The following is a 25106-nucleotide window of genomic DNA, read 5'->3' on the forward strand; positions in this document are numbered from 1 at the left end:
TGGATTATCACAGAATAGGAAATCCACCCGAGGAATTTCCTGCTAATTGTATCCTGCTTGATAAAGGAAATGGTCTAAGAAAGTTTGGTCTGAGCAGAAAGAGAGACCAGACTAGAAGAACAATCAGATGTGTTGAGCTCTGGCTGTGCCCCTCCCTTGCTGAATGGAGACCATAGCAAGTTCAGGATGGGGCCATTGCCTTTGTTTTTCAGAGCCTGATATACACAAAGCACCAGAGCACCATGGCTACAGGAAACTGGACAGTTTGTACAGATGCCCTTGAACCAGTTTAAACTGGTGTGGACAAATGTCTTCTTCCGCTGCCCCAGTGGAAGAAATTATCGTACCAGCTGCTTGCCGCTGTCTGCCTGACAGTGGTTACTGCCCGCTGGGAGCATCCTTTATCCACTTCAGTGAAAACGAGCTGGTGTGCTTAGCAAATATGTACAGTATAAATTTTGAAGAAAACCTTGCTCAATGTGACTCAAAGGGGTGTACCCATGGGAGCAGCTCACTGCCAGAGCTGAAGGAATAATTGGGGACCGAAGGGCACTGACAACAGTGCATGATGGCTGAGGACAGCCATTACTTTCACCAGTACCGGTGGATCCATAAGCCACATCCCACAAAAACCTGTGTCCTAATAATCAGAATTCACTCTCTTGCTTGCACAGGTTTGAAAGCAGATTAAAGTGCCACAGTGGCATTATAGAGACAAGTCCAAATTGTGCTGGTAGCAGAACCACTGTGGGAACAGCTAGCCTTGAAGTGAGATCAAATTGCCTCAGAGGGTGCAGGCCAGGCCCATCATGGAGTTAGCTGCCAACATCACCACATGGTGGCTTGTAAACATCCCTGGGCAACCGTGTGCAAGATGTGCAGGGGTACTGGAATTATAGCCCCAAATCATCACCATGGCATGGTGGGAGTCTATACGTAGCTCTATATGGAAATGTAGGAGCATAAGAAAGGTCCTTGTATTGGAAGGTAGAGGGCCAGATGACATGGTGGCATAGGAGATATCACAAGGTTTATTCTCAAAACCGCTGTATTTAAAAATGGCTCCTGTTCTATTAACAGAAAGCTTTCTCTTTCTACTCACTGCTAGCCTGCTTCCAGCCCCATGCAGACCAAGAAGGGCTGCCTTCCCTTCTGCATGCTTGTTTCACTTACCGACTGCTCTAATAACAGCAGTGGTGGGGCTCCAAGCACTGCAGTTCCAGTGGTGTCGCCATGTTTCCGAGGGCATGGCTCCATCCTGCACCACCAAGCATCATCATGTGGAGTCCATCTGCACTCCAAGAGTGGGGCAGGGTGAGTGCAGATTGTCTTGGCGGGGCAGTGTGGAGGCCTGCAGGCACACGCTCAATAGCCCAGAAACAGGGGCTAGAGGAAGAGGCTCTTATTCTGGAAGGGAATGGATGTTTTGTTCGCACATCTGAAAGTACATTAAAACAAGATATTAAAGATGCATCATGATATGGGAATGGCTTCTCCACTTCAGCTCGACTGGAAATAGCTGGTAAGAAGCGGAAAGAACTGAAAAGGAAAATTGCTCCCTTCAGTAAAAAGGGCTCCTTTTTGCCATGGCCCTGTGCTACCCTTCCTCTGGCAATATGGGCCCTGCTTTTATGGGGTCACTACATGATGCAGTCCCACACACCCTCTTCCCCCACTGCCCGTGGTACCTTCCACCTCCTCTTCTAACACTCGCAGTCTCTCCCGGGATTTCCTGTTCCCTGCAGCAGCTGACTGTTGGTAGTGTCTCATCGCTTCTGCCAGGTTCTGCTGCACTCCAAGGCCCTTCTCATAGCAAACACCCACGTGATACCTGCTTTGGGCATCCTAGCCACAGGAGAAAGCACAGCAGTCAGCCCCACACGATGGAGAAGTGACAACAGCACAGAAAAGGAGAACAGAGAGTCTTTAACACCTTCTTTAAAGTTTACTCCTCTATCCCTCAGACCATATATTCAGTAATTTAGTCCCTTCTCCGAGCACATAGTTAAGCAGAATTTCTTACCAGCTATCTCTGACTCCGCTCTTTCCTATCCCTTTCCAATTAAATTCACTGATTTCCCTTCAACATCTAGGTCTGTGTCACAGGAACAAAGGAAGAGCTGTCTCTGCAGAGCATCCCGATTGTCTCAGGGGTCAGAGCTAAGATGACTTGGGCAGCCTTGACTGCACCCACACCCTGATCACACGCAAACTCTGAGCACACCCTGTGGACTGCCCTACTACAGTTCACGCAAAGTCTTGTAAAAACATAACAAATGCCAGAGAGGTACTTGCTTGCCAAGGGTTGGAAGATTCTTGGCAGCATCAGGCCATCAGGCCTTCAACACAACAGTGCATGACTATCTTGCTCACCCCACCCAATTATATTCCAGAAGAAATGTCAAGCAGCAGAAATGAAGTCAAGCAAATAAGCACTAGAGAAAAAGCACCTAAACTACTCAGACATACGTAACTGCTGAGAATGAACTAAAAAGTAGAGAATGTCACGGCAGGTGGGTCAGTGAAGCCAACTCCGAACCCGTGATATGTTTACATGTCAACTGTGCACTTTATCTTTGAGGTCCAATAGGAGGCAAAGGATGTCATAGGTAGCAAGAAAGCAAGGCGACAGTCCTGAAGACATGGAAAAGACAGCATGGGCTAGTGGTCACACAGACCTTTTCCAGCAAAAATGCCAGCAACATAACTTGATGAGTATGACTGCCAGAAACATGATCTAAACAATGCTTTGCAAAAAAGAAAAGAAGAAAAAAAAAAAGAAAAAAAGGAAGTAAGTAGCAAGTTTTAATGAAGCCACAAGAAAAGAACATATTGCAAGTATTGCTGTCTGGGATGTAGCTGGTAGAGGAAACCAAAGAACTCCGTGAGCGGGTGCTTTGCAAAATGTTGCAAGTCTCAGTTCATGACAGCAATAAACTTCTTCAGAGATGAAATAAACATGTTGAAGGATTGACACTTCAGATGTGACATGAGACAGAGTTAAAAAAGTATGAAGTACTCCACTAGCCGCCTCTCATATGATGAACACCTCAAAGACAAGACCACAAGGAGAAGAGATCCCCAAATTAGCCTGGCATAAGTAACTGCGATATACTTTGAAATCTGAAGGTCAGACTCAGTTCTCCAACAACACTCTTTAGGTTGCACGCATAAAATGAGGAGGATTAAAAAGTGGTAACTGAAGTAAAATGCAGTTCTCTGAAGCATTGTTGTATTTGGAAGAACACTTGCCAGAGTTTACCCCCTTGGCTCTAGCGCAGAGCAACAACCTGAGAGAGAAGCACTGAACCCATGACTTTTTGTGCCTGTTTTCCCTTTTTTGGAATTGCAGCTAAATGGTGCTGTCCTTGCTTCACCCATATACAGCAGTATTTTAACCAACTAAACATAAATTCATACTCCAGGGTAATGGGAAAAAAACATCCTCATGGAGCACTTCTCCCAGCAGGATGTGTGGGGTTACATCCCAGGGAGCCTGTGCACAAGCCTGCCACCAAGGATGAGGCTGTGGTACATCTGCAGCCAGCATCCATTGGGAAGCAGAGATGGGAAAAGATGATTGGTTTCTGTGAACTGTCATGGCTGTGACCAAAACATGCACAACACAGATCTACTGGGGGGTACCCCTGGGACCTATAGTTACCTGCTAGATTTTCCATTGTTAAGGACTTACTAGGCATTCAGTAAATGACAATCACCTATTTATTGAGATGATTCATTGTTATATTGTGCAGCATATGCACCTGACATCAGGCTGGAAGAAAGGAGTCAGTGATGCAGCTTATGAGAGATCTTTAGCAGATTTGGAATTAAATACTATATAAACCATCATGAACATGATGTCTGAGCTGCTAGGGCTAGTCAGGTCTAGTCTCACCAGTGATCTGACAGTGTCTGCATTCTTAAAAGTGGGTGAAAACTGAAGAGGTAAAGTTTGCAAATCATGTAGTGTCATTTAGAGTGATCAAATTTACTGTAAAGAATTAGTTAGAGAAGATCTTGCAGGACTAAGAGTGGGTAACACAATCACAGAAGAAACTTAGTGTTGACAAATGCAAAGTAGTGCTTATAGAAAGAAATTTGTGGGTCACTGTGATGGTTCCCTGAAACCGTCAAGTCACCGCTCAGTGGCAGGCAAAAGGGCAAACAATATTAGGAATTATTGGAAAGGTATACAGAACAAAGCAGAGGATCTTATTATGTCAGATCCCTGGCATGCCTCCATCCTGAGTCCACTTTTAGTCCAAGCATCTCAAAATGGTCAAAGGAGAATTAGAAAAATAGAGAGAAGACTGACAAGCAAAACAGAACAGCTTAACTACATGGAGAGACAAACTAAACTAGCGCTCTGCAGCCTGCAAAAAAAATGACTCAGAGAGGACATACTAAAGGGCAACAGAATTGGAAGTATTAGCCAGAAGAAGAGGGAATAGCTATTCATTATTCTCCATTACACAAAAGCTGTGAGAACTGAAGTTAAAATGAACAAGTTCTTCAGAAAAAACTAGCTATTACAATGCAGTGCAAGCTGAAAATGAGTGAACAATGTCACAACATTGTAAAGAAACAGAACTGTGGGATGCAGAAACCTGGCTGCAAGACATGGGATGTCATACTTCTACTCATCTAAGTGCTGGTAAGGGTTCAGGAGCAGTAGTATGCTGAGACTGTGGCACTGCCCTTAAAAAAAAAAAAAAAAAAGCCTGTGTCACTTGGAGAAAGTTCAACAGCAAGCAAGAAAATTGTTGGGGATCTAGACAACATGACGTGTGAAGAGAAACTGCAACAACGGGGGAAGGCTGAATGGAGATTCAAGTATTTAAGTACATGAAAGGTCCATACAAGGAAAACAGAAATAGTCTTTTCATCCTCTCTATAGAAGGCAAGAAATAATGGGCCAATTTTGAAGAACAGATTAAAGATAGACACAACAAAGTTCTCAAAATGATACAGTAGTGAAAGAGTTTGACTGAAGAGGGTGTAGATGCTCCATAATGGGAAATCTGTAAAATTATGCGAGATGAATACAAGCACTGGTGCTGTAAGAACTACTCCAACCCAATAGGGCTGTTTCTACATTCATTTTTTGTATGGTCTGCACCTCAGGGCCTGTTTCCTCTCCAAGATGCTCCAAGGCTCCACTCTGTCCCTCTGGAGGAAGGATGCTCACTCCCATTTCCCAGAAGCCCTAAAATCTGCCACCTGTAACCTGCAATGATCCCAAACTGAGAACGGTCGTAGCTTGCAAAGGGATTACTTACACCATTCTTTGCTGCCAGCAGCAGGTACTTCAGACCTCTCTTTTCCTTAGGTTGAAGGCCTCTCATGTAGAACACTCCAAGAAAAGCCTGAGCCTGCAACAAAATGATGCAATAGAAATCAGCCAGGATTTTCCCCATTAATTACTCCAGTTCTTTACTAATTTTGCAAGTTGTTCAAATGCCAGGGTTACTGCTGCAAGATGGGTGTGCGAAGTACCCTGCTTGCTGCAGAGCCTGTTGACAGAAGGGGGGCTGTCCTAGAAAAAAATCAGTCTGACATGCTAAACATGAAAAATCATGTTCGATCTAGAGAACTCCACTATACAAGCAGTAACATCACCATACTAACACCGTAGGACCCAGAATATCATTTCAAACTGCACTGTGGAAGTCAGACCAGAGAATGGCTCCTACTTGTGAGCTGTCCGTAAGATACAGCAGATGCACCTCCTGGAACAGCATGCTACATGAGATACAGTCACTGCCAGAACAACTGGCATTCACAACACAAGATGGCACATGCCTAAATGCATCTCCTAAAGAGTGGGAAAGGAGGGCAGGGTACACAGATCCATGTGGATGAATCATCTTGAAAAGTCACAGATACAATATGAGGATCTGTTCTTACTCCAAGCATCTCATGGAAGTTCTTCCACCGAAATGACCTGTACTCTCGGAATTGAGAGGAGATGAAACACAGAGCTACATTTTCAACTGTAGGTCAGTTTTCCTAAGTCACTGGTCTAATCTAGTCATCTAATCTAAGAGCCACATTAAAAAGCCCAACACCAAAACAGACAACCAACACTGCTGACACAGTGGGTACCTAGTTGCCTCCCATGTGCAGGCAGGGCTGTCTCCCATACACTGTCAGGAGTATAAGTATGTTGGAAGAACTTTGCTTCCAGTCCCACAGATGCTGCTTTCTAGGATGTCTTGTGGTTCAAATCCTTTAGACAGGGTTCTCTGCCAGCTCTCTCCTATGAACTCCCATGCTGTGGACACTAACCTCTGTAATCCCGGCCATTGCTGCTTGCTCCAGGAAAGTCACTGCCTTCTGATGCCTGTCCCATTCATTTTCAGGTCTGTGGCATAAGAGGTATCTAGCGTAGCGGTACTGTGCCATGGGGTGACAGCTGCTGGCCGCACGGTAGTAATAAAAAGCTGCCTGGAAAAAGAGAAACATGCTTGTGTGAATCAGGTAACACATGCCCTCAAACATGACATGACTCCCCTCTGGCCAGGACAAGCTTAACCTCTCTGTCTAGATCTATCATAAGCTGTACACGCTTACCCCAGCAGCTCTCCCACACCTCCCCGCTGAAGAACGTGAGATTGTTTAAGTGAGACAGTGGACTGCAACTATACAAGAGCCCTCTAACCACCCTGCCTTCTCTAGTCAAAACTCACTGTGTTGAAGGGGGTGGCACTGGGCCAACAATACCAAAGCTTACTTTGTGCCAACGGGGATCTGCACAATTACTCGAAACAAGCCGCCTTTGCAGATCTTTCCAGCTATAGAAGATGCTGACTATGACTAGCACGCACTAGGTGGCAGGCTGTAGTTAAGGTAGCCAAACTGGATGGCTTGAGATGTAAAGAAGCCCTCGGATGTGCAGTGGTGTTTTAAATACAGTAACATGACAGGTTTCTCCTTGTTACTCTCATGGGTGCTAGTGGCACAGCCTGTGTACCTAGAAGGCCTCAGAAGCTAAGAGAAAGGAGATTTCAGGAGCATTATATTATTTCCAGCATTTTCTAATGAGACTTCAGAGGCTGTCACACCTGTGCAAAAGGAGAAAAGTGCCTGTGCACCCGAAGACCATTCTCCTGGTCTGTGCCACACACAGACAACCCTACGGGCTGTGGATACCTTTTCCAAGTCTTTTTCTGTGCCTCTGCCATGCTCGTAACACAGACCCACATTGAACTGGGCTTTGCTGTAGCCTCGGTCTGCTGCCAGTTTGAAGCAGGTGTAGGCTATCCTGTAACGGCCCGCTCTCATACTTTCAATCCCTGAGAAGAACACAACATAAAAACAGGGGAAAAGAAAATGGACAGAATGCAGCCTCAAATGCAGCAACCTCCCCCACAGCTACTGGGCCTTCCTTGGCCCATGCCAAGTGCTCTGGTCCACTTCTGGCTGGCTCACCACCCCTCATTCCAGAGGACCAAAGTTTCTATAGGAAAAACGGCAACAGTGCATTTTAGGGATTTTTCTAGTCTCATTGCAAAGAAGTATCATGGGCTAACACAACGTATGGTTTGCACAGAAGCGGCTTGCTTTTTCAGTGCTGCGACCAGTGATGTATATAGGACAGGGAATTTTTTCTTAGATCATTGCATCTTCCTTCAGCTCGTCTTAGAGTTGCAATTCTGCAATTGTTTTTTCAGCTTGCCAGGAAGACTGAGATCTCAGACAATGAAAAAGGATACAAGGATATAACAGTTTGTATTGCAGAAAAGACAGAGATGGCTTAATTTCCAACTACAGATGTCAAGACAACAGTACAGGCTTCAACCAAGCCTGGATTTAAATATGCTGATATAAATCAGGTGGCAGGATGGGACAAAGGGCAATCAATCTCTCAAAGCACAGTTGAAATTGCTGAAAGGAGGCTTCAGCTTGGGTACATGCCATCTCTGTCTTCACACAAGACCTGCAACAATTTGGAGGTCCTCCAAAAACAGAAATGTGTGGTTTAAGGACAAAACAAATCCAAGTCCGCATTACCGAGGATATTCAATGCAATGGAAATGTCAATCCGGAAAATCTGCTGCAACTGGAAAGCAGCTTCCTCTAAATGCCCTCGCTGAGCTGGGTCACCCTGAGGAGTTAAAGAAGAAAGCTATTAAGACAGCAAAAACATACAAACCCTATAGGAGATTCTTTCTTGGAAACTGAGCAGTGAGACACATTGGTACTGTACTCTAGTTATCAAGAGGGTGATGTAATCTGGTGTCATGTGTCCACAAAAAAACCCCTCCCTGTCCTACACAGCCATCTAATTAGGGAAGCTGTATGGACATTGCTGGCCTCCCCTCTGGCCAGGGAGCCTGGTTTAGCCTCTTGGACATCATCAGACGTTTCAGAATTTAGCAAATACCTGATACCACTCATAACTGCTCCCTTCAAAAGTAATATTAGCCCTTGTTCACCCTCCCGCATCACGTCAACAGCACAAACAGTCTTTCTGCCAAACATGCACTGACATGTTTGTGTATGCTTTACACAATTCAAGATGAGCCCACACTGTCAGCTTACTGAACACTGTACACTCCTCATAAAATCCTGCACAGCAGAGACAATGTCTTTTCTTTTTCAGGAATGAACAGTATTTTTTACTTTACCACAGCTCTGGGAGGTGGGAGGAGGATTAGCCTGGCCTGCAGGTTTAGCTTCCAAGCTTGCACACAAATTTAGTGCCATCGAGTGGCAGCAGTGCACATGAGCTGAGATGCCTTGGCACTCGGGGAACCCATGGAGCAAAAATGCCCCTTGCCACCCAACAGCTTTACTGCACAGCCAGTACTCAGAGCTGCTCACAAGAGGACAAGACATGGACCAACTCCCCTCCTCTCCCAAGAGCCTCCTAGGACCTGCCCCACGACCTACGTATGAGCTAGAGACTCTCCCTATGGGCCCTGCAGAAGTGGTACCTCCTAGGATGGGGAGCTTGACACTCACCCCCTTGGCAACCCAAGTAAACACCTTTCTGGTAGGGGAGCAGAAGTCACTTCCACGTCAAAGAGAGGATCCCACTCTTAAATACTGAATTTATCTCCACTCTGTTCACACTGCCCTTGAGCAATTACTCAGCTGACTGATTTTTAAAATGGCAAATTGTCTGCACCTAAGACTGTGAATTGCAAGGAATTAGCAGGCTTAATCACAACAAGAACAATAATATAATTTACGGCCTTGTGACTCTCAAGCTGATGCACCCTTTTCAAGCCCAAAGTGTCTTCCTCTCTATAACGGACAAGAGCCAGTCCTGATTTGCAGCTTTAGGAGGAGTGATACCACTTTCTCCAGTCATGGGTTGTCTGGTAAAAACCAAAATAGCAACAGCATGTAATCACCTAGTGAAAGATTGCATAAAAATGCAAATACACAAGAACAGACTAGGGCTACTGGATAGGGGTTTTTTTTGTTTGTTTTGGGGGGGCTTGACATTTTCTTTTGGTGCTTCTCTAGTAGCACCCCTGTTACACAGACACCTTAAAGGATGGGGATGCCAGTTTGTAGCTCCTGGAACTTTGCTCTGGCTAAAGCAGAGGGCAGCATATCACATCTCTCTCCTGGCTTCCAGCTGTGCAGGGCAGAAAACAGTTTTGTGTGTGACTGGATTGCTCAGGCTCTGCTTGGGGTTGCATTGAGATGTCTTCCTGTAGGCAAGGGGCCTCAAGTGCAGACAGAGGGTGTGAAAAATGAAAGCATACCTTTGCACTGCAGAGAACTGGCTCCAAGCTGGAGGCCTCATGGATTTGGAACTCTCCTACATGAAAAAAAAAAAAAAAAAAGCAGGGTTACGCAATGCTGTATCTTTGTCTCTTCCTCTTCTTCCCACCCTCTCTACTCCACAGCTCTTACCTAGAGGACCGATTGCCCGCCCAGTCAGGGACGTTAAGAACAGAAGGAACACTGACCAATCTGACCTTTGTATCAAAAGCAACCAAGTGCCACATGAATACAGTCCTGTAATCTGTAGCTGGCTAATGCACCTCCTCCAGAAAGGCCCCCAGTCACCAAAAGGTAGAGAATCTCCTGCTGCTTCTGAAAGTTTGTTCCAGCAACTTGTTTGTTCCAGCTGCTTTAAACCTTTGTGCTTCATTTCAAATTAAAATACATCTGGTTTCTGCTCCCAGGCGCTGGCTCTTCTAGGCTTTTTCTCTCTTTAGTAAAAAGCCCGTTCTCCTTTTGAAAGTCCTGATACGACTAATCAACCCCTCTTGATTCTTGTCTGTGATTCTAAACAGACTGTGCTGTTCATGTCTTTCAAATGAAGTACTTTTCTGCCTGAGCTGATTAATTTTATGACTTTTTGCCACTATTCCTGAATTTTCAACACTGTTACTTAAGTGCAGACCCTCTCACCAGTGTCACAGGAAGGGTAAAATCGCCTCCTTATTCAAACCCGTAACTGCCTAGTTTGCATGTATCAGCACTGTGCTCCTATTCGCATTGCCCAGGGCATCACACTGAAATCTCACTCTTAGGTCCTTGCCTCCCTAGCTCCTTTTCCAGGTAATCTCTTTCCAGGGTACAGTTCTGCTTCTGCAAGGGGATGATCAGATGTGCTATTCTGGCTGCATTGTATGCAGGCTTAGATTATCACCCCAATGCACCCCACTTGCTCATCGCTGCCCTCTTAGATATGCTGGCACAACCACATGCTCAGTGACTATCCGACCAGTTTCAATCAGAATTATCTAATGAAAATATCTACAGCAAAAGCTAAGCCACCTTGATCTTAACAGACTTGTGCTGGAAGTGATTACACAGGCATTTACACCAGCTACTCTAAGAGGATGATGACCTCCAGCAAAGAGGACAAACAGGTGAGGGCTGACTGAGGGCAATTATTTTTAACCATAATCACCATAAGCAGGTGGATCCCACTGGGCACCTAACAGCAGGTGCTGAAGCCTGGATCACTTCAAGCCAGTGCTGCTAATGCAAGAACTAGCTGTGCCCTCCCCGTGTCTCCCCATCTCCCTCTCAAGCTGTGTGGCTGCAGAGCAGGGAGCTAATACGAGTAAAAAATCAGTCCTTTTGGGGGCCCAATTCCTTGATTCCTGGCCCCATATGGCTACACAAGCACTTGTGTCAGCAGAGCAGCACAAATGAGTGTGCAATAGGCAGCATTGCTTCTTGCAGTGCCTGCACCACCTTACAATGCACACGAAGCTGTGGTCTATGTTCCAGCTGCAGTCTCATTATTACCAGATAAATAATTCCCCTCTGGCTGTATTAAAATTTATTTTTTTTATCTGAACAAGCCCCACTCACCCAACAGGCAAGATCACTATGGCAAACAATTTCTATTCATCATTCCATCAAAAGTAATACAATATGCAAATTTATTAGCTGTGCTTTACATTTATTTTCAGATCAGACATAAAATTACCTGATCTTTCTCACTGTAAGACTCTATCTCTTGTTCAGGTATCTCCCTCATGATATAATTTGTTTTTTTTGCCATACATACAACAGCAAATCTCATGAAAAAAAATTGTCTATATTAAAAATTCTCCCAACTATTTGTTTAAACAACAGTAGTACATTCAGGCTTTTAAGAAACTTTACATTTGGCATAGACATCTACTCCTAAATCAGAGATTTGTCATTTACTGAGAAAACACGCTGTAATTTGTACAAACCATTACCCCACAAAAAATAAACAGAAACTAATTCTGAATTTTATCTGCCTGCAAAACTGTCTCATGCCCCTCTCCCACTGGAAATCCCTCCTCACCCAAATCCCAGTAATCTCCCCAGATTAGAGTTACCACTCCCAGAGAGCGTAAGGTCATTTGGAAGAAAACACAGGGATCAACTGATCATGACTCCCAGTCCCATCTCCTGAAGGACTAGATTATTGAATTCTCTTGGAACTCACCTTTGAGGCTGGGCAAGCCTCAAATCAAAACTCTTCAGGGATATCATGATCTTTAAGACTCGCCTGTTTCAGAGCAGCTGCCTCAATACCAGGCACACAATCTAAAAACAACGCTTAGGTTCCTTCAGCAGTAAACGGAGAAATAAAAGCACCCCCTGGCAGCAAATCCCATCCCACTTCAGCAGAATGAGACGACCAGCTCAGATTAACCTTCAGACTATCATTAGGTAATACAGGTTCACCTCAACTGTTTGTTTCTTATTTTCCACAGGATGGTCAAGCTTCAGCAGAACTTCATAGGAACCAGGCTTTGAACAAATTCCTTGCTATATTGCACACACAGAACCACGTTAAATTATTCTTAAGGTTGTATGTTCAAAGCACACAAAAGCTGGGAATACCACAGGTTGAATTTTCTGTGCAACTTTATTCCTACTTCTTCAAACACGTGCTATGATGTAACATGACTATGCATCCTTTTTTCCATGCAGTCTTGCAGCTTTCAGTGTACTGGATGCCCAATGCTCACACATTCAGCAGCTAATAAATATTCTGTATTTCCCCACTGTTCATCCTGTAATAATCAAATGTTGCTCAAAGCTAGCTCCAAATGAGGAATTAATAATCTTCTCATAGACAGTCTAGATTGCTCATCCCAAAACATCCAAACGCTTCACAAGAATGAATTCGCAACAAGAGCTGGACAAAATCCAGGATTTCTGCCTCATGGAAAATTTTAATGTTTCCAATTGGTTTCATTGTGCTTTGAAATGAAAACACACTTTTGAAATGTCTGTAATCTCAGAATTGAAATAATGAATTTTACAGTTCTGCTAGGGGTAAAATACAACTCCCCAGGGCAGCATTCAGCTGCTGTAACACTGAGACTGGCTGTAATCACCTGCTCGTTCACTATGTGCCTTTAACTTTCGGCAAAAAAGCTTCGCGTGAGGCACGAATTGCATGAAAAAAAATTGGATGCAATCATGCAGCTGAGAACTTGCTGATAGTAATATCCAGAATGCTATTTAACGGAACTTTTAAATACATTTCCTGAAGTTTTCTTCTTAAACACACCAAAAGTAATAGAATCTATCATGTTGTGTTATTTTAAAATGGGAATGGCTCATCTGCAAAGCTGGGGTGTTTGGATCAGTCACAAAGATCTTTGCCACTTGAGGTAACAAAGTAGCTGACAGCAATAACAGATTGTCACTGTACATGTAGACCAGCACAAGCAAGTCTGGAAATTAACTGAAATACTGAAAGAAAGGGTGAGGACGTGGAATTCTCTCTAGAAGGTCCTTTGCCGTTGCTGGGAACAGTAAACTGGAGAAGTGAAGGTACATCCTGCTCCATTCTGAGTTCTGGAGGTCTGTTCTCTAATGGCAAGACTTTACTACCAGATTCCCCTGCATCATCTGCAAGACGTCTGTCCTTCTCTTCCTTCTGCTCTCCCTAACTTCTTGCTGCATTCTGATTTAGCCAGCCTCATTCCCTTTTGGTAGCTAAACACCAGAAGAAAAAATAATCCTAAACCTTAAGCAGCTCCTTCTGTAGAAAGCAAAACATACTCTGAGAGAAAGGTATCACCAAAGCATCACCAAGCTTCACTTTAAAACTTTCCACAGAAAGATTCACAGGACTTCTCACATTACAAAACTATGCATTTTTTCAGACCCTTCAGTGAAAATTACTGAATCTCTTTACCCTGACTTTTCTCAATAAATTCCCACAAAATGGATGTACAGCATAATGTGAGAATGTAACCTGAGGTCTTATGTACTGAGCAAAATCAAATTATTTCTGACATATATTATCTCTGACAACTGACAGTTGTAGATGCTTGTGTAAGGAACAGGGATTATAAAGTCATGCTTTTCCTGGCAGAACTTTCCAGCAATCAGCTGTTCTGTGATCTTCTGAGCAGGAGGTTTCAGCTGGACCAATTAAGTTTAATTAGAATGTTTAATTTTACCTAATCACTTCTTGGAACCCATTTATACTTCTGGTCTGTAGCAATGAGTTCCACAATTTACCTGTGCACTGGCTAAACATGTACTTGTCTTTTGCCTTTTTTCAAGCTCGCTACCTGATCATTTCTGTGCTACCTATTAACATGTGTATTATGAAAAACATTGTCCCTATTCACCTTCCCTCAACACTTTTAGTTTCACAGAGCACTAGCACACCCTCTACCACTTCTTTTTTAAGCTGAAGAGTCAGTCTCTATTTGTATGTAATTCTCTCCTTGTCATCCTTTTCTATGCCACTATTGTTACTGTTTTTAAGACAGTGTCTTTTCCTTGAGTGTTCAAGATGTGGCTGCATCATAGACTTACACAAACCTACAATACTGTCTTGTCCTCGGTTCCTTCCTTAACAATAATTAACATTTAATTGGCCTCACTGCTGCTGAGCACTGACTTAACCTTATCAAAGACATATTCATGGTGACTTTAAACATTCCCTCTGCGATATAATTATTAATTTGACGCTCCTCATTCTGTATATGCATTTACAGTTACATTCCCCTGCATATACTAATTTAACCTACCTTGGAATTATCCCGGTTTTAGTTCTTTTACAATATTCTTCTGTGACTTTCACAGTTGACTGTCCTGAGTAATTCTGTACCATTTGCTGCTTCTGTCACCTCACTCATCACCTCTTTTTTCCAAATCACTGCTGACTGCTGAACAGAACAGGTTTCAACAAAGGACTTAGGGGAATCCACCAGTAACAGCTCTCAAATGTGAAAACAGTTTATTGTATTTTAAGGAGTTACTAGCCCAAGAGTAGCCTCTCCGTCTTCGTTCACATCAGCTTTATTTCTCCAGATAGCTTTTTTTTAGGTCCTGGCTGAAAGATTTTCAGAAAGCTAAAAGCTGGATAATCTTATTCCACATGCTTGTTGACTTCTCCAAAGAACTCTTAATAGATTTACAACTCTCTTAAGTCTCTGCAATGGAGCAAGCTGGCCTGAGAAATGGCTTCCTAAATCCTTCCAAGACCTTTGATTCTTTGATATAGCATGCTCATCCAGGTATCCAACATCTCTATTCTATAACAGTTTCTATCAACTTACAAGTACCTTTTTTGCAGTTTTGTGGCTCAAACAACCCACCCTTTTTAAAAGCCAGCATCCAATTTGTCAGTGTTCATTCTTCTGGTCATACAGCAGATTTAAGCACTGGATTACATATCATCATTAGAGGCTCAGCGATTCCATAGCTTCTGAAGAACATCTGAACAAAGAGCATGTGGCCTTAGTGACTTGTCACAGTTCAATTTATCAGTTTGCCTAAAAGCTCCTCCTATTGACTCTCAGTAGGAAACTGTTTGTCAGACACACGTTCACTCCTGAATGTTTAGCTGTGCCAACTGAAGGCATCACTGTCTCCACTTATTCCCCACCACTTCTCCCAGAGGTCCATGTCCAGTAATCTGCCAGTGACGCAGTGTGTTTGAGTGCTTCTTAATATGCTCCAGGCAAAAGCAGATGGGTTAAACAGTCTAATTGGCAGTTTAGGTAAATTAACCTGGCTGTTTTCCTGGAGCTAATTAGGAGACATGGAAACAAAATGCTCCATTTGCCAACTGATGGGAATGGTAACCTCTGGCAGGAGATGGGTTTGATAAGCAGTCATGGGCAGTAGCTTAAATCAGCACAGAAGAAAGCAAAGAATGGGGAACCCCTCTGACCTTTTCTGCAACACCTTACATAATCTAGTCAACATCTATGGGATCAATTTTTATTTGCCTCTTCTATACCACAATCATATGTTGTCCCCCTTTCTACCTGCTCCAGCAGGCTTCCCCCTTCTAACAATTTTCCTGAAGTGTTTATACATCTAGTAAGTAGCCCTGTTGTAGGCTTCATCTGATCTTCCTTGATATGACTTTAAATTTAACACATTGGACATGCTTTCCTGGATAAGACTAAAATTTTTTTGAAGTACATCTTCTTATTTTTATAAAACTCATTTTAATAAGAATGTCTGATATCTCCTTCCACTGTCTTATCTAGAGCATAAGCACTTGGATATACATCCTCATCTTCCAGGAAGAAAATAATTCCTTTAGTTTCACACCATGTACACAAGTCTCCCAGATCACTGGTGCACTATTCACCTGAATCCTTCCGGCTGCAAACATCTGCCCACAGTAAAAGAACAGAAACTAGATGCTGTAATGACGTCGCTTAGGCAGACCAGTATTGGTAAAGCTGATGCTACCGGCACACTTACAGTGCAGGCTCCTCCCTGCCTTCAGGAGCTTTTTTCCTCCTGTCTCTGGACTCCTGATTCATCTCTCTGAAGTTCTGTCTTTCCACTCTAACCTATCTCCTCAACAAATAAGGTCAATAAATGGCTATACACTTCTTGGCTCCTAGCTTTGCCTTGGGGAAGCTCAGAGACTCAGAAGTCCTTCTGCCACAAGTATCCTACCCCGCAGCACATTGCACATACCTACTTCTGCCCAGGGCTGGCTCTCTCCTTGCCCTGAGAGGATGCCTGAGGATGAATTCTCTGGTACAACCTCTGAACTTCCTTTCTGCAGGAAGTGGGACCCCAGCTGCGTACTGGGACAGCTGGTTGAGGCTTCACTCACCACTGAAATATAGAGTGCAAAACAGTTCCCGTTAGCTGTGCAGTGTCTGCTTTAGGAGACAACACCGAACTGTGTATCTACCCAGCATCCTTCTCTGCTCTGACCATAAAGCCAAGCAGGAGGAAAGTTCAGGAGCAGAGTCCAGAAGAGAAAACAAAGGTAAGGGATGCAAAGTGGGATTCCACCAAATTGTTAAGAAACCGTGAGATTCCCCTGACAGATACCAGCCCTCACTCTCCCCAGAGAGCTTGAAAACCAGTTGTCAGCTTCTCACAACAGCTCTCTTCCAGTCTTAGTTAACACATCACGAGGCAGAAACCCTGTCGACAGGCGGGGCCTCCCACAACCCCTTCTCACAAACCAGAGCTGCTAACCTGTCTGCTGAGAGGGCAACGAAGCAAGCCAGAGAGACCTGTGCTCTCTCCTGGTGTCCGGCAGCGATCTCAGCCATGAGATCTGTCTGATCAGCTGCAAAAGCAGCGCACCGAGTGCTCCCTAAAAAAAAGCAGACACAAGTCAAGAAAAACAGCCCTACTCCCTCTTTCTGGCCCGTTTCCACTCGGCAGCTTGGCCACAGCTCCGTTTCAGGGAGCGCTCCCATCGCATCTCCCCTTCCTGGGGGACCCCGCAGCGCCCACTGCTCCCATGCCCTTTCACACCCCCAAGGTCTTCTAGCGACATCCCTCCCAGCCAGGGGCACCCGGCCCTGCCTGCTGCTCCTCACCCAGGTGACTGCCTCCAGCACGGAGTAGCGGGGCACCAGGCCGGGCAGGGGCTGCTGCCTTCCTCCTCGCTCCCGGCCATCCCGGGGCTGTCCATCCTGACAACCGGGCGCTCTAAAACCAGGAGAAAACACCAACACAGTGAAGCCCGAAATCAGCCTTCAGCCCCCGCCCCCAGCAGCGCCCCGAGAGCAGGGGCGACACCCCGCTCTCGCTGCAGGCCAGCGCGGCGGCCCGGGGGCCTGGGCCGCACTCACCGCTCGGGGCTGGGGCTGGGGCCGGGGCCGGGGCCGCGGCCGCGGCCGTCGGGCGGCTCGGCGGCGCAGGCGGGGCGGGCGGGGGGCGGCCAGCAGCGGCCCAGGCCGCGGCCCAGCAGCAGCCGCCACATCCCGCCCGCGGGACCATAGAGAGGGCGCGTTGCCAAGCGACGGCGGCCTGGGCCATAGAGAGGACGGAGGGGCCGAGGGGATCGGCTGGTCCCGGCGGGCCTCCCGCGGGGCAGTGGCGGTGGCCCCCACACCGGGCTACGGGGAGAGCGGAGCCCGCACGGGCAAAGCGCCGAGGAATGGTTTCAGGTGGCCTGAGCCCTCCGGGCGGGTAGGGATAGAGCGCCGCCATACCATAGAGAGAAGCTAGAGCGGCACCCGGCCCGCCCCCCCGGCGGAGCGCAGGGACGGCGCGGCGCCCGCCGCGTCACGGGAAGGGCCGTGCTGTGGGGCGGGGGAGGGACGGGGCTGAGGGAGGCCCGGGTCGCCCCCGCGCCCGGAGGGGTCCGTGTGGGCCCCGGGGTCCCCTTGTGGGTCGGGGTCCCTTGTAGGCCCAGCTGGTGCCGAGGGGTTTCCCTGAAGGACCGGGGGGGTCCCTTGTAGGTCTGGCTGGCCTGGGGAGGGTCCCTGGGGATCCCCTGTAGCTTGTGGGGGATAAATCCCCCTTGGAAAGCAAAAGCAGGTGGGGGCAGGTGGTTGTGCTGCAGGCCTGGGGTTTCTGTGAGGAATCCTTGAGCTCAGAGATGAGCCCTGGGGGTGAGGACTTACAATGTAGGGACAAAATTACTAGCGGGGAGTGCTGAAGTATACCTGAGCCTGTGATGCTCTAATAAACTGTGCCTTTTCCTGATCCAGAAAGGCCTGCAACAGTGGGGTAGGTGGACATTTGAGTGCACTGCAATGGGTTAGACAAGAAAAACCAGCATCCTGCAAAGTACTTACAGCAAGAAAATTTTAGGTGTGATCAGAAACTCAAGTCGGTTAATCTTCCTGTAACCAGTGATGTGATTAATTATATTTGGAAATGGGTACATATGCGAAATATTTGTGAATGGAAATGTGTAAAAAATGCATTCATAGCAGTTACAGTTTGGGTTGTGTGTGAACCTGCATCCACGTGTTGTCGGCAGTCAGCCTGATTTTGTGATTGATGGTGCTCACAGAGGACTTCTTGGCTTCTGTCTGCTCTGTGTCTCTGTGTTTGTTTCAACAGTGTTGCAACAGGAGATGGCAGAGTTCCCAACTGAGAGCGTGGCATGCCAGTGTGAGAAAAAGATACACTTTATATTCCCCTTACCCTAGTGGTTTCCTTCAGAAGTATGAACATTGCCGCCCCTGTGCTCATTCCAGCTGAACAGTGTACTTTCATGTTTATTTCTTCATTCCATAGGCACAGAAATTCTTGGTCATTCTGGCAGTTTGTCTCTCTTTCCAGAATATGGTTTTCTGTTTGCTGGTAATTCCTGTTACAGACTTGTAGTCCTTGTTCAGTATTATCCGCGTTTTATGCTTGGCTGGCTGCAAGTTTAGCTCCAAGTGTGGCTTTCCAGGAGATTGCTCTCTTTCATCAGCCTAAACGCTTGCTTCAAACTACTGAATTTCTTTTGGTTTTCCATAGCTTTTATTTTTTTGTAGCGTCATATGGGATACAAATCCTTTATCCTTTTCACCCCAAATTTGGCTTAATACCTTAATTACAAAGTAATTTAGTTGACTGTTTTAGTAAATGTGTCTGTAATTGTCTCATATTAGTAGACTGGTATTTCCTAAGCTACTACAGTTTGTTTGGGGATGAAAATTACATGCGAAAGAGAAATATCAGCCTCTCCACTCTATAACCTTGCCTTAATTTTCTTGCACATCAAGTTGATATCAGTAATTAATGCTCCAAAAACTTAAACTGCATTTGTTGGTATTGGTTGATCCAAGATCTTCTCAGCTAATCACTGTATTTTTAATGCCGTTAGTCCTAGTTTCCTTTCAAGTCCCCAGCCATTTGGTGTGCGATACTCTCTGTCTTTTCTGCAACCGGCAAGTCAATAGCAGAGCTAATCTGTTTTGATTCATATCGTGAGGATGCCACAGGAGTTGAACAATGTCAGTTGTGCAGTTGCTGTGTGTTTGTGTTCTTCCTCTGGAGAAGGAACATAGCCAAATGAAGATGAGACGAGAGGGAGGTTCTGAGAGATGAGGAAGGGGACTGTGCAGAACAAGAACAAGGTTGAGGTAGCAAAGATCAGAGATGTAGGCCGGTGTGGAGTAACGTGGCTGAAGGAGTAAATGTAGAGAGAAATGACTTGAGCTATGTAGGCAGGAGGACAGCACGTGCTGCGTGAGGGCTGCTTCTTGTCTTTCCAGCTCAGCTAGTTTGCGTCCTTGCAACTTGGAGTCAGAGGGTGGAAAGGATGTAGAGAAGGAAGAGGTGAGAAGCCATGAGGAATTGCTGCACGTGCAGAGTGTCTTGCTACAGCTTTTCTGACTGTTGTTGGTGGTATTTTGTTCCATGCATACAAGGGTGCTGAGGGAACTGACCAACGTCGTTGCAGGGCCACTTTGAAAGGTCACAGTAATCAGGAAAGGATTCTGATGACTGAAAAAGGGCAAACATCATACACGCATTTGAGAAAGGTAAGAAGAAGGATTGGGCAACTCTAAAACACTCTGTTTAGCCTAAGTCTTGGGGAGGTGATGGCACAAGTTCTCCTGGAAACTTTCTTTCAAGCACGTGGAGGACAAGAAGATGATTGGGAACAGCCAGCATGGATTTGACAAGGGCAATCATGCCTAACCAACCTGATTGCCTTCTGTGATGAGACTGGCTCAGAGAAAAAGGGGAGAGCAGAGGGTGTTGTTTACCTTCACTTTAGCAAGGCCTTTGACATGGTCTCCCATAGTGTCATCTTACCAAACTGGTGAAGTATGGATAGGGTAAATGGAGTATCAATTGGATGGAAAATTGCCTGGACTGTTGGGCTCAGATGATGGTGATTAGTGTACTAGCATACAGAGTGTGCAAGAAGGGCTGAGAAAACTGTGTTTGTTATCACACAATAATTTTAGGAAAATAAATACTTTGCTCCTTAGGGAAATAAGTACTGTGCTCCTTAAGAAATGTATTTATTTTGGTGGAAAGAGGAAACCAGACTGGTTGTAGAAAGCAAGTTAAAAACAAACATCAAAGTTCTAGGAGGCTGTACACATTCTGAGGTCATACACATTCTGAGGTCTTTTAAAAACCTTGTAATTGAAAACACTGTTTTATTCATTGGTTTAAACACTTATTAATGCCAGTCCCTCCCTTAAAGTCCAGGCTAAATCAACATACCTGTCATGGTTTAGCCCCAGGTGGCAACCAAATACCACACAGCCGCTTGCTCACCCTCCCTCCCCCTGCTGGGATGGGGGAGAGAATCAAAAGGGCAAAAGTAAGAACACTCATGGGTTGAGATCAGAAGAGCTTAATAATTAAAATATAATAATAATAATAGTAATAATGATAGTAATAAAAATTGTAATGAAAAGGAGAACAATGAGAGAAAGAAACAAAACCCAGGGAGGGGAAAAAAATGCAATTGCTCACCACCTGCCAACCGATGCCCAGCCAGTCCCTGAGCAGCGATCACTGTTCCCCAGCTAGCTCCCACCAGTTTATATACTGAGGATGACATCATATTGTATGGAATAGCCCTTTGGTCAGTTTGCATCAACTATTCTGGCTGTGACCCCTCCCAGCTTCTTGTGCACCTGGCAGAGCATGGGAAGCTGAAAAGTCCTTGACTAGCATAAGCAGTACTTAGCAACAACTAAAACATTGGTGTGTTATCAACATTCTTCTCCTACTAAATCCAAACCACAGCACTATGCCAGCTACTAGGAAGAAAATTAACTCTATCCCAGCCAAAACCAGGACAGATGATTTCCAAGTTCTTGATTATTTCTTTGAGGCACATTTGCCACTGGAACTTTATTCCCTGGGTGCTGGAGCTGTTTCCTCTTATCTCGTAGTGGTCTTCTGCTAAGTTAGGTTTTCATCTGCGTCTTCTGCATCTTGACCAAAGTAACTTAGTGGAACATGTAAGCTTTGATATACAGCAGGTTTTTTTTTTCCTCTAGCTAGAAATTTATGGCTAAAAAACCCCACCATGTGACTTTGACCAAGTGTACTTGAAACATTGTAATTACAGATGATCCAGTTTCACAGCTCACAGACAAAGAAAATGTGTTTGTTTTACTTTATTAGATTTCTTATAATACGTTCATACAAAAGCAAATGTGCAATACACACTCTGTCAATACTGCCAACTGCAATTTATTAAGTTTTATAAATTTTTTTCACTAGGTCACTGTATTGTTAAACTGACATTGAATGCAGGATCAATGCTAAAGATGGGAAGGCTAAATTTCAAAGTAAACAATCTCATCTTTCTCTTAATAAGTTTATAAGGGACATTTTTGATGAAGTCTTAATCATGGGCCTAAAACCTCTCTTAATGTGGATGTATTTTTCTAAGAAGAAAATAAGAAAGAGAAGGTATTTGGACATGAGCTGTAGCTCGCACTGCCATTTCACTCTTCCCTGAATGCTGCAAAGTCCCTCAGTCAGTCATTGTAATCCAGAGCTGAAACTGGGAGTGCGTTTTGGGGATATATCTTGTTGCTTTGTGATGAACTCGGAGGCCCTGTGAGAATCTTTTGGTGTTGACAGCCCCTGACAGTAAATGTCACATGAGTTCAGAAGGAGCTCAGAGCCTTCTGGTGACTGCTATGAGAAGAGACATGGTGACAGAAAACCTGATTGATGAGCCATGCCACAAGTAGAGAGAGTGCTGTGTGGTGATTGCCTATAATTGAATGGTCCATGGAAGCTATTTCTGGGTTTCCTATGAACAGTGACATACACTCCAGAAGCGTTTTCACAGGGAAGGCCTGCAGATTTTAACCCTGGTACTCAGCAACTCCCTGTTAATGCAGCATTAACAGACTTTAAAGCTTAACGGGCTGTTTTAGCTTCATGCCTGGCATAATAATTAAACAAAATGACAACTGGAGATGGTCAGTCATGCAGTTACCTTTAGAAATGTTCCTTTGTCAGCTTTTGCCTCCTCTTTTTAGTGCTTTCTCCTTGTGGCTTGGCTCTGTGATCTGACAATGCGAAGACGTTGATTATCAAGGTTCTTCCCGATTCTGACGATGCACTCCTCTGACATGGGCTTGTCGCAGCCATGTTAAGCACAGCAGTGATGCTCCTGGCATTAAATGGGAATGTGAGATATTATAGCCCACTCACCCAGCAAAGCATCTGCTCACACTGACCAATTAAATTGGCTTCTCTCTCATTAAAACCCTTGTGCAGACTCTGGTATGTCACAGATCTTTAAGATCTCCATTATGAATTCCACCTTCTTCTGGGTATTTTTAGCTTGTACTTGAAGAAATTATTATTGTCTCTTGCACTTAAACATATCAATTTCAGCTCCATGGACACCTCCTCTGGGCTATATTCAAAGACCTGAGCTGACTTGAACTGCTGAATCCGTAGGGAGGATTTCAACACAGCTCTAAGCATTTGGACATTGGAGCCATGCAAGAAGGAAGAGGGAGAGAAATTCAAGCCCTCCCCCATTCCCTTTGGTAAGTCAGGAGCACATCCCTTACAGATTTACTTGGTTGTGCCAATTTAATATGATTTCTTCTGAGGGCCAGGAACCACTCAAGGAAGGCTGACAGGTTTTATCAACAGAATGCAAACTGAAGTGATAAGGTGAGAGTTACTGACCTGATAACTGACAAACAGAAAACTTCAGTGTCCCTCAAGCTAAATATTGCACTCAGCAGGTAAGGAAAAGATGGCAACAGCTGTGGTCTTGTCACTGAGTGAGAGTGTGTTTTAATGTAGAGGAGCAGGAGGTGAACTGTGAAAACAAACACATTCAGTTTGCTACAGACTATTTCCCCCTATTACTTTTAATGAGAGCTAAACTCCAAAATGCACAATGGGACAATAATATTTTAGATAGAAGGAACTCTTCATACAGCTCCTAAATTCTAGACACCCGGTTGCAATTAAAATGATTGCTTGCATATTATTAATAGCTCGCCAGTAGTTTAAGGCTGTTATCAGGTGTGGGACCAACTGGTACTAGCCACTGCACAACTGAATGAAAAGTAGTGCTGTCCTTGAAGGAGCTGAGTTAACAACCTGAACCCACAGTGCTCAAAGGAGTTTGAAAAATGAGAGAAATGTGAAAAGGTGAGAGGAGCTGTGTTAAAATGCATCACTATAGAGGCTGGCAAGCAACATGGCTGGATTGCCATAGTCAGATGTTAGTAAATGCTGCCTAAGTGGTTTTTTATTTATTTTAATTCTGAAAGTGTAGTGTGGGGAGGGCAAATGGGAAAGGAAGTGGAGACCTCCAATGAATTATGATTTAGAAGTAATGGAAACAAAAAGTACTGCAAGTACAGCAGTCTTTTGTTCCTCCTTTTCCCCCTTACATTTTTTCCTGAAAAAGGAATTCTCACGCATCCCTTGAAATTCTTGTCTGACAGAATATGAAGGCTTCAGCAGCTGACCAAAAAGGCATGCGACACAGCTCTTGTACGATGTCCGTCTCCCCTTTCTGGCACCTGGCCTGCTCAGTACAATTGGGAAAGACAAATGGCAAGTGATCGCTTCCTATTCAGCTTCTGCATACTATCTTTGTTTTTCACATACCATGTTTGGCAGTATCTTTTCTTTTTTCTGTTACAGTTTTTTTTTTTTTTTTTTTTTTTTTAGGTGAGGGTATCAGAACGGCACTTGGTATTTGAGAAGCAGATGCAACATCAATTCATACAGTGGCAAAGTATGAAAATACTTTTCTCTCCTAAGAATTCTGAACTTTTGATTTTCTTTTTTTGACTGCTATTGAGCAATGAGGTGATATATTCATAGAACTAGATATTATAACATAAAGATGCATTTCCTGAATTGTGCAAACTAGTTCAGAGCCCATCACTCTGTGTGTAAAGTTAGTGTTGCTTTTCGTGGATAGACAGATTATACTTGTCAGGACTGAAATTTATCTTCCACTTTATCATGAGGCTGCCTAGTGTCATGAGCTCTTTAAGTTTTTTGTAGTAAATATTGTCCCAATTAATTTAATTTTTATCAGAAATCTTCTTCACTATTCCACCTACTTTCCAGATCACTTCTGAACACATCGAACACCATGGATCTTAATCCCCGTGGGACTCCACTGATGATCTTCTTCCACTGTGAAAACTCATACTTTAGTCTAATCTTCTTTTTCCAATATTAAACTTATAAGGCTGTGAGGTCCTTACCTGTAGTCCCTGGCTGTTTAGTTTATTTAAGAGCCTTTGATGAGACCTTTGACACCTGAGGTTTCTGGAAGCTTGGGGTGAGTTGGAAATACAGGGAAGATTTCTCAGCTGGATCTCTGTTACTTACATGCTTTTGACTCCTTCAGAGAATTCCAGCAGATTTAGGAGACTCAGATTCCTTTTACAAAAGTCATGTTTACTTTTCCTTAATGTGTTACTTTTATTCATGTATTCACTAATTCTGTTCTTTACTAGAGCTTCAGCCAATATGAC

The 25106-nt window shown here is 44.5% G+C and overlaps 1 protein-coding gene across 1 annotated transcript; it reads right to left on the reverse strand.

The window, feature by feature from the left end:
• Positions 1–1181: 1181 nt before the first annotated feature.
• DELE1 (DAP3 binding cell death enhancer 1) lies at positions 1182–17629 on the reverse strand. The gene is made up of 11 exons (XM_075715755.1): positions 17499–17629; positions 17244–17355; positions 16894–17014; positions 16378–16521; positions 9726–9781; positions 8017–8110; positions 7156–7298; positions 6292–6450; positions 5283–5375; positions 1689–1845; positions 1182–1438 (listed from the first exon to the last, which is right to left on the reverse strand). The coding sequence occupies exons 1-11, from the start codon at positions 17627–17629 to the stop codon at positions 1182–1184; spliced, it is 1467 nt and encodes a 488-aa protein (XP_075571870.1).
• Between the last annotated feature and the right edge of the window lie 7477 nt (positions 17630–25106).

The sequence above is a fragment of the Pelecanus crispus genome, chromosome 8 (assembly GCF_030463565.1).
Source record: "Pelecanus crispus isolate bPelCri1 chromosome 8, bPelCri1.pri, whole genome shotgun sequence".
NCBI classification, from domain to species: Eukaryota; Metazoa; Chordata; class Aves; order Pelecaniformes; family Pelecanidae; genus Pelecanus; species Pelecanus crispus.